Raw genomic sequence first — 18,690 nt, 5'->3', positions numbered from 1 at the left:
TCACAAAAACCCACCTAAAGTCACCAGATAAGCACTGCAAACACATAAAACAGACCCCCACACACTACCCCAATGATCACTGACCCCCCCCACCCCCATAAAAATATTAATCACACCTTTAAAATTCAGCCTCCAGACCATCATCACCTGGCCGCCTGGCATAGGAAAGCCTAGTCGTCCTGCACAGAGGCGGCTTAAATCATCTTGGGGGGTGGGTTAGGGACCCATAGAGAGGAGGACCCATGCCCATAAGCCCCTGTAATCACTGCATTGATACTTAAACATGTGCACTGCCCTATACACCCTCCCCAAACCCTTTTTTACTGGCATATAAGTGGCTCCTGCAGCCATAAGGGCTATTGGGGTGGTAGATAAGTGGGTCTAGGTGATTCTAGAGGTGGTTAGGGGGGCTCACCGTAACCTATAAGGGAGCTGTAGGGAGGAGAAGACATGGCATCCTTTTTGTGAAGTTCCCAGCAGTGCCCTGTAAGGTACCCCACTATTTAGGTGCCATGTCTAGGTGTGCAGTCCATCACTTTGCAGACCCCTCCCACGTCCAACAGGGCTTGTTCTAGGCGTTTTGGACTTAAATGAAAAGTTGGACAAAAATGTGGTATAAAGATGGACGATTTAGTGGCTTGGACGATCAGATTGGCAGGACGTATAATTAGATGATTTTTGAAAGAAAAAAAGGTGGACATATTTTTCGAAAATGCGTCTTAAGCTGTTTTTTACTTTGGATGACTTGCGAGATGGACTTAAATGGACTTAGACGTCCCTTTCGATTATACCCCTCTAATTTATTATTACTTAAAATTGATCCAGGGATGATTCTGCACATCAAGCTTAATGTTATGATAAAGTTTGAATGTGGAGTGGTGCATCTGAGGATCAATATAGCATTCTAGGGAGCTTGGTTCTGTATTTTGGATCTGGCTTTATGGCTTCAGTCTAGCCATGATTATTGCTGGTTTGGAACAAATATTTTATAAAGATGCATGAAGCACCCCTCCCCTCCCCCCCACATCTTATCTTGGTTTTCTAGCTACCTCTTTGCATGTACCTTTCACCTTGTATCAATCACCAGCAGTCTGGCAGCCCCCAGGGGTCCATTCTAGCCCCTTCTCTCTAATATTTATCTTGCCCTATTGCTTACAATCACCAGGAACAAGGATGTACTCCATTCTATTACACGGACAATACCCAAATCCTGTGTCATATGTCTGATTCTAATTCTTCTCTTAATTCCCTCAATTCTTGCCTTACTCACATTTCAAATTTGCTCAAATAGAACCTCTTTTTCTGAATAGCTCTACATGCGAGGCTATTTTTTCCCCAAAATTTGTATACTGCCTCCCCGCCCTACTCTGCACTGATGGTCAATTCTTGCCATTCAAGGACTCAATAAAAATCCTAGGTGCCATGTTTGACACAAAATTCTCTTTAAAATCTCAAATCACACTACAGTATATCTGTGCTATCCACTCTCTTCTTTTACCCCTCCCCCATACATTCATTGCTTCTCATCTTTGTCTTTTTTTAAAATTAAGATTTCTTCATATACTACAACAATCAGAAATCATAAGGAAAATCAGAAATTGACATCTTTTAAGCAAACTAAAAATAAAAGCAACATTACAAATACAAGCCCACTTTGTGAGTAGAAGGAAAAACTTCCTTTGCAGCAGGAAAAAAAATATTTTACCCTTTTAAACCCAATGGAAGAAAATAAAGAAGACATTATCTTTATCTCTTAGTCTTATCAGCAAGAAAAGTTTCTAAATGCATCAGTTCCAAAAACACATATGAATTTGTTTCCCAGGTGACCAGGCATTTGTAGGGATACTTGAAAAAGAAAGTACCTCCTTGGGTTTCAGCTGAAGAAAGGCTTTACGATGTGATTGAGTCTGTCTGGAAACATCTGGGAAAACTAGGACAGTTTGACTATAAAACAAAGTCACTTTCTTTGGAAAGTAAGCTTTCATAATTACCGTATATACTCAAATATAAGACGAGATTTTTGGGCCAAAAAAATGGCCCAAAAATGGCAGTCTAGTCCTATATTACGGTCATCACCCGACTCCCTCCCGGACTTCATGCAGGCTTCTGGTAGGCCAGGACAGGAGGGATCCCTCTCGTCTCCTGTCCCAGCCACCTAACAATTTTTTTTAACGCTCATCCGCCTGCCCACCTGCGCGTACCTTTTTTGCAGGTCTTAATCCCTGGTGGTCCAGCAGTGTATGGGGCAGGAGCAATCTTTCCACGTTCCTGCCCCGTGCCGAGTCACTGCTTCCAATCTCACGGCGCCCCACAGGACCGAGCTATTGTGCTCTCTGCTCAGCCCCGCACTGTTCTCTGATTGGCTTCTGCCAGTTCTCACGTATTCTTTTTTTAGTATCAGCTATCCATAACATACATGTAATTTCTACATTTAGCATGCATAAAAGCATAAAAATGACTCACAACCCTTCTGCTATACATTCCAGAAAAAGCACTTCTCCTCTTAGTACCGTTTTAGCACTTGTGGCACCTGTGGGCATTAAAAGATTTGGACGTCTCCTTTCTGATGGGCTGTCTGAAATTAAAATAAAATTAATCAAATCCAACAATGTAACTTTAATATGAATATATTCTTCCTATCCTATTTAATACAGTTTTATAAAGGCCAAAGTAAAATTAATTTCTATTAATACTATTATAAGTTTATAATGTACAGATCTGTACTGGCATGAAAAGTTATATTCTTAAAACAGCATTCATATAAGCTGCTCCTATAAGGATCCTGTTAAGTTTCAAAAAGTTTATGAAAAAATTTCCATTTCAGGACACTTAGAGCTCCTTTTACAAAGGTGCGCTATTGGTTTTAGCGCGCGCTTAGCTTGTTCTACATTGCCCCGCGCGCTATACGCTAACACCTCCATAGAGCTGGCGTTAGTATTTTCAGTGTAGCACGGGGTTAGCACGTGCGGCATTGTAGCGTGCGCTTAAAACGCTAGCGCTCCTTCGTAAAAGGAGCCCTTAGGATCAATAAAGCAGGTTCAGTTTACAAAAGCATATGCAAATTTTCCACTAATATGGAAAATGTTTCTAGTAAAACAGGTTACAAGACAAAACTATCTATAAGAAAATGCAAAAAAAAACATTCTTATACTGACCCTTAGGTAACCTGAGGGGATAAACATTTGTTAGCATATATTGTATTCACTGGTGCACTTTAAAAGATTTAGGTGCGCTTTTACTAAGAGGCACCAAGAAATAGGCTTAGCAAATTTTAGCATGGGACTTTCCTGCAGGCTAAGCCCATGTCTAAAATGACTATAACAGAGCTTTTTTTATTTTTTACTTTTGCAGGAACCATGCTAATTTCTTCATTAGTGTGTGAGCCCTGCAAAAAAACATTCATGCAGGAGCACTTAGGGCTCCTTTTATCAAGATGCGCTAGCAGGGTTAGCGCGTCGGACATTTCATCACACGCTAACCCCTGCGGCAAGCCAAAAAACTAACGCCTCGTCAATGGAGGCATTAGCGACTAGCGCGGCAGGCGGTTTAACGCGCGGTATTCCGTGCATTAAACCCCCTACTGCGCCTTGATAAAAGGACCCCTTAGTGCATCAGGAAGCGCAAAGTGCTCCCTCATTAAGGGGCCCTTAGATGCACTAAAAATTCTAAGAAGCTCATAAATGTATTTTATTCATTTAAAATATATATTATCTGCCTAGGCATCTTACAATAAAACATCCAAAGTCATTCAAAAGACATTTACAATGTTTCTATCAAAATGCCTAGTTAGGTGCTTAGATCAGTGCACCTAGCCGATCTAGGCGCCTAGCTTAATATTGAACAAGCATAATTGGTGTTGATAACAAGCAATTAGCTTATATTAATTAACCCATTAAGCATATGCCTTAATTCAATGTATAACTTTAATTGATATCCTTATCTTTTGGGTTCCCCCTCACCTTTCATTTGTGGTCTAAGGAAGAGATTACAATTATTATTTTTGGATTGTAGATTTCTACTATTTATTAATTCTTTATTCTCTGTATTTCCAGAACAAGTGGATGCTTGTAATTATATGGGTAAAATCAATAAAAATCAATAATAATAAAAAAAAATTAAAATTAATTGGATGGTAGGCGCCTACAAGAAAGTAGGTGTGGTTGGGGTGAATCGGGGGCAGATCCTGGACGTGTTTTGTGTGTAGTTATCTAAAGTGGGCTTAGGCACCAGTAGGCATTTTAACTTTTGGGCCTGCGTTTAGACCAAGAAAACCCTGTCATAAATAGGGTGTGCCTAATGTTCAGGCGCCTACTTGTGCCTAAATCCACTTCAGGTGGCCGCTAGGTGTGATTCTATAAACAGTGCCTAACTGAAGATTGACAGGCACTATGGCCCAGATTCTCCACAAGGCGCCAGTTTGTTTTAGACACCGGTAGATGCCCAAACTCAGTAAAAATGCCATTGAAACAAACATCCTATATAATAAAACCCTAGCCGCGCATGCGCACTCAGACCTGCGTGATCTGTAATCCCTGATCCGTGATCTGTAGGTCCATGGCCAGAGTGCGTATGCGGTGGCTAGACAAAGCGGGAGAAACAGACTCGAGCGCTGTGGCCGACTCACAATGGGAGGATGCGCCGCAGCAAAGTGCTGCACAGGTACTGGAGGGGGAGAGACATATCGCTTCTGCACCGGTACAAACATCCCTCCAGCATTGGCAGTCGCTGCACGTTAAACAAGCTGCTTCGCGACTTTCTCCTGCAGTTGAGTCCCTCTGCCGCGTCACTGATGACGTCAACAATGACGCGACAGAGAGACTCAACGGCAGAAGAAAGCCGATGCAGCCTGTTTAGCGTGCTGCAGCTGCCAATGCTGGAGGGAGGTTTGATATTAAAGTCATCTTGCTGGGAGGGTTGCAGAGTCAGCGGGGGTTAGGCTGGGAGGGGAGAAAAGCATCTGCCTCGGGTGCTTCAGGCAACAGCAGCGTTTACAATTCGCTGCTATTGCTGGCTTCAGGCCTTCCTCTCTGGCCGGTCCTGCCTACTTCCTGTTTTCATGAAGACAGGACCGGCCAGAGAGAAAGACCTGAAGCCAGCAACAGCAATGAATTTTGAATGCTGCTGCTGACCAATGAAGTAGTTAAATGAGGAAAAGGAGCAGAAGGGGAGAGAATGGCTTGGAGGGAAGGAGGAAGGTATGCCAGACCAAGGCAAAAGGAAGGAGGAGATGGAGAGAGGCCATATGGGACAGAGAGAGAGAGGGCGGACCCTGGATGGAAAGAGAAGAGAGGGCAGTGAATGGAAGGGGCAACATAGAGGGTGAACAGTATTCTAGCACCCGTTAATGTAACGGGCTTAATGACTAGTTTTTAAATAAGTTTCAAGATGCCTAAAAAAAATCAGCACCGGAATTGTAACTCCATAGGCGCTTTAGGGCTCCTAACACCACTGTAGGCAGGGCTAACGCCGGAAGTGGCGTTAGGCAACCTGAAGTGCCTGAGGCTCGATTCACATCACAGGTAGGCCAGGAGGTGGAGGTGCAGTTTTGACATGCAATCGGCGGCCGCCAACAATGGTGCCGGTTACAGAATCTGGGCCTACATGCCATGTTCCTCAGCACCTGTGTCTGAGACGCCATTTATAGAATTGGGGCCTTAGGGCTTGCTAATGTCTGTTAGCATATATGTACTAAGCTGTGACTAGTAAAAGGATCCCTAAGCCAGCATAATCTAGTTAGTATGCACTAATGCAAACATACTTGCTGGTTAACACTTCCAATGTTCATTCCCTACCCCCCAAAAAAAATTCGCTCTCAAGCATGCCTATACAAAGCTTGTGTATACCTATATCCCGTCATGTTGATATATGTACTGTACATATAAGAGCTATTTTCCACATATAAAACATTATTTACTTGTGAAAAGTGCTTTGATGTCGTTATTCCCTTGATGTAATAAAAAGTTTATTTACTAATGGTGTACCACCTAATGAATGGGGAAATGTATATATTCTTTGGTTCCTGCAATCCAATTTTTATTCCAAGTCCTTTTTTAAAACATTCCTACTAAAAGTAACAGCAGACTTACCTTCTTGAGATTAACAGATATAAAAATATTTACCGTACTAATGAATGTTCTGTTCTGACAAGTATACAGCAGGTTCAATGTTAGTGGCAGAAATATTAAGGGCTTTTATTCACTAAATCAACTGGTTGACTTCAAGGACTTAAGGTCATCATTTTGGGGTCAAGTCATTACCAGCTGTATGGCTCCTGGATAAATTGGCAAGCTGTAAATTATTGGCAAACTAGCAGTTCTTATAATTATTGTAGTCTGTTGAACCATGATTACATAGCTTCAACTGCATACAGAGGAACTACAATAGTAGAATAAATCTCTGTCTGAAGCTTGTGTGGCTGTCAGTTTTCCTATCTGTGGTTAGAGATATGCTAATTGTGGGCTATGATTAGATCAAAAAAGGAAAAGAGATCAGAGAAAGATGAATCAAGCTGGAGAATTTAAGTATTATGCAGGAAGGGAGATCAGGTGAATGGAGAGAACAGAGAAGAAAATGAAAGGAAAAGAATTGGAAGGTAGAGGACAAAGAAAAGAATCAAAGACAGTGAAGACACACAAGAGTAGAAGTTGAAAGCATGAGAAAAATCAGACAGACAATAATTAAGGAAAGGGAGGAGGGATGAAAGATTAGATAAATGGATAAAAAAGCGAGGGATATGAAGGAAAATGAGGTGAGACTGACTTGAAATAATTATTGGCTATTGGTTTCCAGAAAACAATTAAGACCAGCACAAAATTAAAAAGGTATTGTCCTACTGCTCTAATAAATAATTTTTGCAGTTTGTTCTTGCATTTTCATATTTGGTATGTATTACATGAATTTAATGAATACAGCCCTCAATATCAAAGAAGGAAATATTTAGAGACTATTACTATTACACTTACTTTGGTTGTTTAATATTAATGCATTTCTTTCTTTCTTTTTTTTTTTTTTTTTAGTTCTGGTGATAATATATGTTTAAACTTGCAGGATAAAACTAAAGAATAAAACAATATATGTAATCTAGAAAAATGGTTTGATAAAACCAATATTGGAAATGTTTTATAACTGATATACAGTTAAATTAAAAATATGGCATTATATAACCCAATTGGATGTACAGTATATACCGTTCTACTAAAGTGTGTTTGTTGTATGACTATGAACATGAGTTTGTTCTATAAGTATGTACTATGTTTCAAAATGAATGACAAAGGAAAAAACTGCTGTGGTGATGTACAAGATACCAACCCCCTCTTTTACGAAAATGTGATAGCAGTTTCTAGCGCGGGGAGCCACGCTGAATGGCCTGCGCTGCTCCCGACGCTCATAGGAACTCATAGGGCTATTCGGCGCGGCTCCCCACGTTAGAAACTGCTATCGCAGTTTCGTAAAAGGAGGCCTAAGTCTTTAATGAACAATCATAACAAGATAAATATTATAAAACAGTTTGTATCCAAAAGGATTGATGAACCCGGACCTGACACGGTCCGTGTTTCGTAGAAACACTCCTTCCTCAGGAGTCCTAAATGGTATCATATGCAGGAAACTTGATGGATAACAACTGGAATCGGCAATAACCAGCCGAACAAACTGTGAGAGCTTCTACGCATTGCAGGACAACAGTGGAAGTGGAAAAAAAAATGCTGTTGTCCTACACTGCGTAGGAGTTCTCACAGTTTGTTCTGCTGGTTACCATCGATTCTAGTTGTCACCAATCAGGTTTCCTGCATATGATACCATTTAGGACACCATGTCAGGTCCGGGTTCATCGGTCCTTTTGGATACAAACTGTTTTATGACTATGGGTTCCTTTTACTAAGCTGCGTTAGGGCATTAACGCGTGGAATAGCGCGGGCTAAATTGCCGCGCGTGCTAGACACTAACACCAGCATTGAGCTGGCGTTAGTTCTAGCCACGTAGCACGGGTTTAGCGTGCGCTAAAATGCTGCATGTGCTAAAAATGCTAATGCAGCTTAGTGAAAGAAGCCCTATATTTATCTTTTTATGGTTGTTCATTAAAGACTGGGTATCTTGTACATCACCACTGCAGTTTTTTCCTTTGTCTTTTGACTCGATATTTCGCTGCAGTTTTGTTGGATCCTTTGTTTGGTTGTTGCCCTATGTTTCAAAATAACAGGAGCCCTTTTTTTTCTCTGTAATAAATGCTGGCTTTTACAAAGTTACAGTAGAGGCTTCTACCTCAGGCCTGTGAGATAAATGTTCCAATGCCCTTAGAATTCCTATGAGTATTGGAGCATTTACCTTGCCAGCCCACTTTGGTTGGAGCCCAAATATACAGTTCTCTATAGAATAATAAAACTTGATAGGATTATATTAGAGTTATAAAATGATCACGCAACACATATGGAACATGATAAATAATCTTTGTAAACTTTGCATAATAAAGATACTTTGAAATGTCTTGTGAATTAATTAAAGAGACAAATGTGAATGCTAAGAACATTGTGAAAGGCATTCTATACATGGTGCAGAAAAATCAGTGGTGGAAAATATCGGTGCAGAGTGCTATTGAATAAATGATATTCTGTGTTGAGGGCCAAAATATTTTTGAATGGACATGGCCTACGGTGTCAATAATATTGATGGTGCGCGACCTTGCTGCAGAGGAGCGTCGGGCCAGCAGCACTCACAAGCTGCTTCGTGGCCTTCTCGATGGGGCCATTTGTGTACTGATGATGTCATCAGTACACAGACGGCCCCAGCGAGAAAGCCGTAAAGCAGTCTGTGAGTGCTGCTGGCCTGACGCTCCTTTGTAGTAAAGTCACAATCGGCGGGGATCAGTTGGGAGGGAAGGATGGAGGGTCATCTGCGGTCCGGCTGCATGGCGGGTGCTGCAGTGGGTGCTCAAGGGTTTTGCTTCATGAGGGATGGGAGGGAGGGAAAGATGGAAGCTGGGCAAAGGGTTCTGCTGCACAGGGGGATGGGTGGGAGGGAAGGAAGGAGGGGAGCTGGGCAAAGGGTTCTGCTGCACAGAGGGATGGGAGGGAGGGAAGGAAGGAGGGGAGCTGGGCAAAGGGTTCTGCTGCACGAGGGAGGGGATGGAGGGAAGGATGAAAGCTGGGCAAGGCTTCTGCTGCACAGGGGGATGGGAGGGATGGAGGGATAGAAAGATGCTACAGAGGGAAGGCACAAGGGGATGGGTGAGAGGGGAGGAAAGATGTTGCACATGTGGGGGAAAGCAAAGAGGAAGAATTGGGGTGAAGGAGAGGAACGGAGAGATGATCATGTACATGAAAAAAATAAGCTCTACCCGAAAATAAGACCTAGTGCCTATTGGACCTAGTGCCTAGGGCACCAAATGAATATAAGACACTATCTTATTTTCAAGGAAACACGGTACAGTAAAACCTTGGATTGCAAGTAACTTGGTTTGCAAGTGTTTTGCAAGACAAGCAAAACATTTTACTATACTTTAACTTGATATACAAGCAAAGTCTTGCAATACAAGTACATACAGTATACATGTGTCACATCATCACAACTGAGCCGATGGTTCTTCTGTCTCTGATGCTGCGGGAGTGTAGTGACTGTTCGAAATGATCGAAGTCTTGCAATGCAAGTACTATAGTATTTTGTATTAAAGTTTTGGGGTTCTGGAACGAATTGTCTGAGTTTCCATCATTTCCTATGGGGAAATTTGCTTTGATATATGAATGCTTTGGATTACAAGCATGTTTCGGGAACAAATTATGCTCGCAAACCAAGGTTATACTGTAGTAGTATCAAGGCAGGGTTTGAAATTGCCAAATATCATTAATTTTCTTTAGTCTACCAAGTGACCATTGTTTTCAGGAAACATTTTATGAAATTTTTTCACTCCATGACATTTTATTGTCTTGATATTCAAAGTAATTAAAGCAGGTAAGAGGAGCTCCTGATGGCTTGACTCAAGTTCAGCAGGTCAGCTGCTAATGTTCAGTTGTACCTAATTGGGCAGTACCCACAAATACTGGCAGTAACTGGCTAGGAGAGGAACATTATAGGGGCATAGTCAGAGAGGAACCAGCAGTTATTCAGGGCTGGCAACAGTGCTGATGACAACTTAGCTAAATGGGCAGACAGGACAGCAGAAAAAGCAGTCCTAACTATGCCCCCATATAACTTGCAGGTTACCAGTCCTATTCTCCTGCCTTTCCAGGTCCCCCAGCCACTCTCATCAGTTAATCTCCCTATTCAAATCTACCCTATTCCCCCCCAGCTGATCTCCCTCTCTTTTCTGATCTCCCTCCCTTATCCCTCCCCTTGGCTCTTCCCACCCCATCAAGGTTCCAATCCTCCCTGATCCCCTTGGCATCCCCCCCTTTGATCCCTGAACCCCCTAGTCCCTCTCCATAGTAGACCTGCCTACAACATTGCCTCCTCTTCCTGCCCCCCTCCCCTGTCCTCTCTGTAAATCAGGGAACTTACCTAGGAGAAATTCTACCAATAGGGTCATTTTCAGAGTCAAAACCAACGGGGCAGGAATAGAAAGGAGACCACTCCAGTCCAATTTCACTAGACATCATGGATCTCCCATAGGTAAGTCCTGGGGGGTAAAGAGGGGTTATTGAGAGATCCGGGATGGTGGAAGCAGGGAGGGAAGAGGGATTTTGATTGGTAGAAAGAACTGAATATTAACTTTTATATTATGTGCATTATATTCTAAAGAAAATCTGTCTGACCAAATGTAAATGACATGATAATTATGTCATAATTTGCAAAGAATATATATCCTACTATATATTTGTTGCATGATCATTGTATAGCTCTAGTATTAGTTGAATCAAGTTTTATAATTGTACACCCAGCCATTTGTTATAGAGAAAAATGAAAGGGGTCCCATTATTTTGAAACGCAATGCATATCTATATAAGTACTTATATTAAACATACACTTTAGTTAAAGGGCTCCTTAGACACATTTAAATCCAGAAAAGATGAGCAATAAGGGATCACAAAGTCCATTTAGTTTGCTCAGTTTCATTCCTGATGCCGAGCCATGGGTCCTGCTTTCTCTCTCTTTCCCTTCACTTCCTTGAATGTAAGGATCTTCTAATGCAATTACAGTTTCTATCCCCATCACTTCCCTTGGGACATCATGTCATGTATGCAGTATGCACCCCACCTCTCTTTCCATGAAGACACATTTTCTAATGCTGCAGCTGTATTAATTTCTCATTTTTTTAACATTCTTCCCTCTGGTAAAGGTTTGCTACTTGTGAATTATTTATGTTTTTGAGATATTAGAATATCTTCATTACAATATCCTCTTCTATCTTCCAGATACTCCATATACTTTGCCTTTTCTGTCCTATCTCATGAAGCATTTGGAATAACAAACATGGCCAGCAGAACAGGACACGATGTGATAGATGAGGTCTCACTGACATCCTGTACAGAGTTATTACTTTCTCTTTTTCTACTGGTAATACCTCTATGTACCCTAATTCTAGTTCATAATTTTAAGATGCAATACATTTTTCCATAAACACAGAATGCGAAAAAAAAAAACCTTTAGCATATATGCCCCTGCTTGTATATTATCTCCAGAACTAACATCTATATTAGAAACTACAGTATGTTTAGTATCTATAGGATAGATAGTCAGAAGGATTAAGTTAGTTTTATTCTAGGGTTAGAGGGAAAAATTGCTGCTGATTACCAAAACTCACCACCATAAAAATCAGTGTCACTCAAATTAGCTGCAATAGTTTCATTCATTGCATCCACTGAAATAAACAAAATATTTAAATATATATATATATAAACACAACACAACTGCAGTCTAATTCAGGTTAGGGCGCTACCATGTACAGGTTTTTAAACTTATTCAGATCGAAATTTAAACACCATTGCTGGTGCATTTTAAAAAAAAAACCAGAGTCAGCATTTACATATAATCTGAGGGTCCAATTTTCAAAATGATTTAAATTGCCTTGAAAGGTTCCCAGCTGTTTAAATCGCCTGTCTGAGGCTATCCAGGCATTAACTGGACAATGCCTCTAAAAATGCTCATTTAGCACTCAAGCCACAACCGCTATTTTGGAGATGTTGCAGGGGTGGAGTGAGCACTTAGCCAGCAAAGTGCTGATTTTTCCAGTACTTAGAGGCTGATTCTATAAACAACACCTACATTGGCCAGCGAATAAAAAAAATGGCACTGGCCACATGTCAATCACACTTAGGGCTCTTTTTACTAAGCTGCGTTAGGGCATTAATGCACGGAATAGCGCACGCTAGGCGCTAATGCTAGTGTTAGATCTAGCCGCATAGTACGGGGTTAGCATGCAGTAATCTGCTGCATGCGCTAAAAATGCTAGCACACCTTAATAAAGGGAGCCCCTAGGCATCATTTACAGAATTGTGGCTAGCAGCGCCTATGTAAAAACATAGGTGCCTGAAATGTAGGTGAGGGTTTTGAATGCCTACATTTCAGGCACCTAAGTTTTTGGAGCATCATGCTTAGAGGCATTAAGTCACGCTCTGCCCATAGAAATGCCTACTTAGGTGTTAGAAGCCACTAAGCACCAGATAGGTGCCTATCTTTTATAGAATTGGATAGACGCTTATAGCCCAATTTAATTTAATTTATTTTTTTTTACCAATTATTGAGACTATTAAGGGTATTTTGCCAATTACGTTAGGCACCCTTTATAGAACCAACCCCTTAACAGTCTAAAATAATCACATAAATAGGCCTGCATAAAATGCAGTCCTGTCTTGATGTGATCTTTCATAGCTGGTTAGGTACCAAATATCATACTTAATTGGCCATATTTTCATATACTCAGAAATTCAATGCCAGTGCTTGGACATGACCTGGTATTGAATTTCTGGGTATAACTTGGCAACAATCAGCAATATGTTTGTCACCCCCTGCTGCTTATTGGGCTCTGAATATTTAGAAACCTTATCCAGATTGTGGCCAGTGTTACCACTATCTGGATAGAGGTGATATTAAGACTGCTATCTGGATAATTTTTGGCACTGCCCATGCTCTAAGAACATAAGAAGTTGCCTCCGCTGAGGTCCATCTCGCCCAGCGGTCCGCTCCCGTGGCGGCCCATCAGGCCCATTTCCTGAGCAGTGGTCCCTGACTATCCCTATGACCTACCTCTACTCCTATCTGTACCCCTCAATTCTTTTATCCTCTAGGAACCTATCCAAACCTTCTTTGAAGCCTTGTAACGTGCTCCGGCCTATCACAGCCTCCGGAAGCGCGTTCCATGTATCCACCACCCTTTGGGTGAAAAAGAACTTCCTGGCATTTGTTCTAAACCTGTCCCCTTTTAATTTCTCTGAGTGCCCCCTTGTACTTGTGGTTCCCCATAATCTGAAAAATCTGTCCCTGTCTACCTTTTCTATCTCGTGTGGCTGAACGCCACTTGTCCCTCTGCCTCATCATTGTCTACATAGGAGGTAATTCTATAAAGAGAATGCCAACATTTAGGCACCAACTACGTAATATTCAAAACTATTTAACTGGGCAGGATTAGCTCCTGGCAAGTAAAATAGCATATTTTAAAATTATTATTATCATACATTCATACGACCAAACAGTGATAATAAAAACAAACCAGGGAAATTTTTTAAATGGTAAAAAAAAGGATAAATTACAATATCATCTTTTCATCCACAAACTAAGGGCTCCTTTTAAAAAGCCGCGGTAGAGGTTTCTACCGTGGCCCGGCAAGGTAAGTACTCCGACACTCTTAGGAATTCTATGAGCGTTGGAGCATTTAACTCGCCGGCCCGCGGTAGAAACATCTACCATGACTTTGTAAAAGCCAACATAAGGAAATTAAGGGCTCCTTTTACAAAGGTGCGCTAGCGTTTTTAGCGCACGTACCAGATTAGCGTATGCTGGCCTGCTTACCGCCTGCTTAAAATTACCGTCTGCTTAGTATAAATCATGTTTTATTGGCACATCATCAATAAACACACAAGACAACACGACCATACAACAAGGTCGCGAACATAAAATGTACCATCAAACACATTTTCACCCCAACCAAAGAATCCCCCCACTCCCCACCCACTCCAAATCCCAATCCCCCACCCCAACCCAAACCCACACCATGAGACCCATTCCATACCCAAAAACCCCCCCCAGCAAGAAAGGATTATGCTGAGCAAGCTGTTTGCTTATGCCGCTCAGCACAGATCAAACAAAACAAGAGAACCAATTCCCATCCTCCCTCCCACAATGTGTAATCCCACCCTACCCCCTGAACTCCACATACGTCCAACCACTCATACCTATCTTCCACACTCTCCCAAACATCCACCCACCAACCCGGGGAAAACAGCTGAGAGCATAAGGTATCAACAACAGAGTGAATTCAAGACCATACTTCTGGCCCTAGGGGAAAGCGAGGAAATGTAGGGGTCCCAGGTCTGCAGGAAAATCTTCGACCGCCGGACAGATAATCGAGCATGGCGCTGCTCCAAGAGCATCAAATTATGAAAACGATTCTTCCAAGCCCAGTAAGCAGGCGCTATGTCTTGCGTCCAAACGCTAAGAATGATCTTCTTTCCTATAACAGCACCCTTCCGGATCAGCAACCGATGTCTCCGAGCAGGCACTCGCAAAGATTCATATCTATCCAAAAGCAAGCCTACCGGAGACATCGGAATAGCGTGACCAACCAGCCGCTCCAAAAAGCGGAGTACGGCTCTCCAAAAGACTTTCACTCGAGGGCATCCCCAAAATGCATGAAAAAAGGAGTTGCAACCCAGTGTACACTTAGGGCAGATTGGAGAAGAAATGCCCCCAACCTTGTGGACCCGCTCTTGGGAAAAATACGCTCTATACACCATTCGAAATTGGCATTCCCTCAGTTCTGCACTAATAGAAATAGAAGAGATACGACTAATAAGGGAAGGAAAGTTCAGGGACTCACCAGGTATGCCCAGATCTCTACCCCAGCGGTTCTCCAGAGCCGTATAAGACTTCTGAGGAGTAAGCCGCCGCAAAGCCCCATGCAACGCAGACACCGTCAAGCCACAAGCATAAAATTGGGCAAAAAATAGACGAAATTGGTTACCCAATCGGAACCGTAAGCCCGGGCGCGCCAAGGATCCCACATAATGATGAATTTGCCGGTACGCAAACAGACCTCCCACACCCAAAGAATGAAGCATGGGAAAGTCTCCCCAAGGTCTCATCGCCCCTTCCTCATCCAATAAATGCTCAAGAAGAAGAAACCCCTCTCCAGTCCATCGCACAAAGACCGAGTTATCACAGCCAGGCAGAAACTGCGGATTCCCCCGTATAGACAACTGATCCGAAACTTGATGGTCCCCCCCCAGTAACCCTACCAATGCCTTCCAAGAAAAACGCCACGACCTAAGGATGAAACTAGAACGGAACGCGGGAGGCAAGAGGCGAACAGGTAACTGAGACAGCGAAAACAAGTGCCAAGGAGAGAAAAGAGCATGTTCAAAGTCCCGAAAAAGATAGTCATCACTCTGTAAGCACCAGTCACCCAAAAATCGCAACAAGCAAGCCAGATTATAGAGGCCAATATCCGGGAGCCCCACACCACCGATCCTTCCCGAGCCGAACAGATAAGAGATCGATATCTGAGACTTCTTGCCCTGCCAGAGGAATCGGGTCAGCTGCCTATGAAGCCGTTGAAGATCGCTACGACGCAGACAAAGAGGCAGCAACTGGAGTACATACAACCAGCGGGGAAAAATAACCATCTTATACAACTGAACCCTTCCATAAAAAGAGAGAGGTAGAGACATCCACTTTGCAAAACAACCCTCCGTAGCGGCCAACAAAACATCTACATTAGCACGATATAACCGTCCCACACTGCTCGTGAGTTGCACTCCCAAATATTTAAATACGCCATCCGCCCACCGTAAAGGAAACTGCCCCGGCCACTCCAAGCGCACCGCCTCGGCCGTAGCTAATGCCAAAGATTTATCATAATTCAATTGGAAGCCCGAAAAATCGCCATACTCCGTAAAAAGCGACATAAGAGCAGGAAAGGATTCCCACGGGGAGGTCAAATGAACCAACAAATCGTCTGCAAATGCCGAAATCTTAAACTCTCGGCCGCCAAGAGATACACCCCGAACCGCCGGATTAGCAGAGATTTCGCGAATTAAGGGATCCAAGGTGAGCACAAAAAGAAGCGGAGACAAGGGGCAACCCTGTCTAGTACCCCGCTGAATTGGAAACACCGCCGAAGAAACTCCATTAACCAGCACCCTAGCCAGCGGATCATGATATAACGCAGCCACCGCATCACTAAAAAAACCTCCCATACCATAATGTTGAAGAGTACAAAACAAAAAATCCCACAAGACCCTATCAAAGGCCTTATGGGCATCAAAACTGACCAGCAAAGAAGAAACCTGCTCCCGCTCCACCCACTCCAGCGAAGCCAATATAGTACGTAAATTGCGAGTGGACGACCGACCTTTGACGAACCCAACTTGAGGCTCCGCCACCAGTGAGGGCAAAATACCCGCCAACCGGTTGGCCAACAATTTAGCAAAGAATTTAGCTTCAGCATTCAACAGGGATATGGGGCGATACGAGGAGGCCTGTAATGGGTCCTTGCCGGGCTTAAGTAGAACCACAATCTGAGCAACCCGAAGAGAAGGCGGAAGAGCCCCCTCGCGTACCGCAGTGTTAAACACATCAACCAGAACTGGGGCCACGTCCGCAAGTAGAAGTCTATAGAATTCACTGCGAAAGCCATCGGGCCCCGCCGCCTTCTGCAGCGGAGAACTACCAAGAACCAGCGATAGCTCTTCAACTGTAAAAGGAGCTTGCAAACGCGCATTCTGAGCTTCTGTCACCACCGGATGAGAGACCTGATCCAAATAAAGATCACCCGCCAACGAAGAAACCGGTGGAGCAGCATACAACTCCTGGAAATAATGATGAAACACCGCCGCCATATCCTCATCTTTGTGGACCAAACCACCATCTGCCCGGCGGAGATGGAGAATTGGGGAAAACCCCTTAGCACGTCGAATCAAATTTGCCAGAAGCTTACCGCTCTTATTAGCATGCAAATACAGTTGAAATTTATAGTATGCCAAAGACTTCATAGCCCGATCATGCAATAGTTCCCGCAACGACAACTGCGAAGCCAATAATAACGCTCTATTGATTCCGGTGGGATGAGCCCCATAGCGGCGACGATCATCCTGAACCTGGCGTTCCAGCCGGAGCACCTGACGGTCGCGCCTTTTTTTCTTTCGGCTAGAGTAAGCGATGATCTCACCCCGCAACACCACTTTAGCAGCCTCCCAGTAAAGAAATGCGTCACCCCTATGAGACGCATTGTGAAAAGCATAGTCCTTCCATTTATCTACCAGGAAAGCATGAAACTCCTGATCAGAATAGAGCGAGAGAGGAAACCGCCAATGAAAGCCCCCAGGGGTATCTCCAGGAAACTCTAAAATAAGAACAATCATAGCATGATCCGAAACATCATATCCCCCAATCTCCGCCGAGCTCACCTGCGAAAACAGGGAATCCGTGAGCAACCAATAATCAATACGGGACTGCGTTGCATGGGCACTAGATGTGTGAGTGTAGTCGCGGTCTCCCGGATGTAACACCCGCCACACATCAATCAAAGACATAGAAGAGGCAAACAAGGGAAGGCCTCTATTCGGGGCATACCTGTCGTGAGGAAGGGGATTAGATTTGTCAATAGTGGGATCAAAAGCTTGATTAAAATCCCCACCCAACACCACTGGAAGGTCCTGGTGAAGAAGTCTGGTAAGGGAACGCATAAAGGACCCATCCCAAGTGTTAGGAGCATATATATTACACAAGAGCAAATCCTGCCTATTAAGTGTCACTTTAGCTACCAGATAACGCCCCTGCGGGTCAGACCATACCCTATGGGTAGTCAAATGCAGACCCTTACGACATAAAATGACTACCCCCGCCTTCCGGTGCAGACCCGAAGACTCCAAGATCTCACCAACCCACCACCGGCAGAGTTTAGCATGTTCCGCAGAAGAGAGGTGGGTCTCCTGCAAAAATGCTATATCCACCTTTTGTCGATTCAATGCACTAAGAATTTTTTGGCGTTTAACAGGAGATGTGATACCATGGACATTCCAGGAAATAAACTTAATTACCATGAGTAGGAAAAGCTAAGATAAAAAGAAAGATAGCTGAATAAACTACCGGGGGAACCGTCCCAGCCAGCGGCTCCTTCCCAGAGCAAAAAGTCACCCATAGTCCAAAAAAAAACACAAACACAGCCAAACACCATTACCCCGGGTCACACAACCACCTCCAATCACACCCAAACACACCCTTCCAAACATTCCACACATACAAACCCCCCTCCCCAGCCCAACCCCCAACCACCCAGCAGCCCTCCCCCCCCCCAACCACCTCCCAAACTCCAACCCCCAAATTCTCATGCACAGATCTGGGAGAAACCCAGATACCAATCACGCTGAAAAGCCCTCCCGAGCCCACCCCCCAACTTCCATAGAAACTAAACACAAACCCACGAAGAAGAAGTACTGGAAATTAGACTAAAGACATATCTCAACAAATAAAACAAGAATGCATAATTACTGCGGAGGAACAGGCAGTTATGCGGGGAGACTTTCCCAATATAAGCCGCAAAGAAGA

The 18,690-nt window shown here is 43.4% G+C and overlaps 1 protein-coding gene across 12 annotated transcripts in view; it reads right to left on the bottom strand.

Moving 5' to 3' along the window:
* NRCAM (neuronal cell adhesion molecule) overlaps positions 1-18,690 on the bottom strand; it is a 391,220-nt gene that overhangs the window by 161,198 nt on the left and 211,332 nt on the right. For 11 of the 12 annotated variants that reach the window (XR_004540624.1, XM_033958216.1, XM_033958225.1 and 8 more), the window contains 2 exons: positions 11,732-11,788; positions 2,464-2,575 (listed from right to left, as the gene is read on the bottom strand). Coding sequence is in view for 11 of the 12 variants with exons in the window: in XM_033958216.1 (XP_033814107.1) it covers positions 2,464-2,575; positions 11,732-11,788 (169 nt within the window). In the remaining variant the exon portion in view is untranslated. The remainder of the gene's footprint in view (positions 1-2,463; positions 2,576-11,731; positions 11,789-18,690) is intronic. The other variant, XM_033958221.1, reaches the window with a different exon arrangement.

The sequence above is a fragment of the Geotrypetes seraphini genome, chromosome 9 (assembly GCF_902459505.1).
Source record: "Geotrypetes seraphini chromosome 9, aGeoSer1.1, whole genome shotgun sequence".
In the NCBI taxonomy this organism is placed as follows: Eukaryota; Metazoa; Chordata; class Amphibia; order Gymnophiona; family Dermophiidae; genus Geotrypetes; species Geotrypetes seraphini.
Note: the sequence above shows the minus strand (reverse complement) of the source record. Positions and strands in the feature narration are given on the sequence as shown.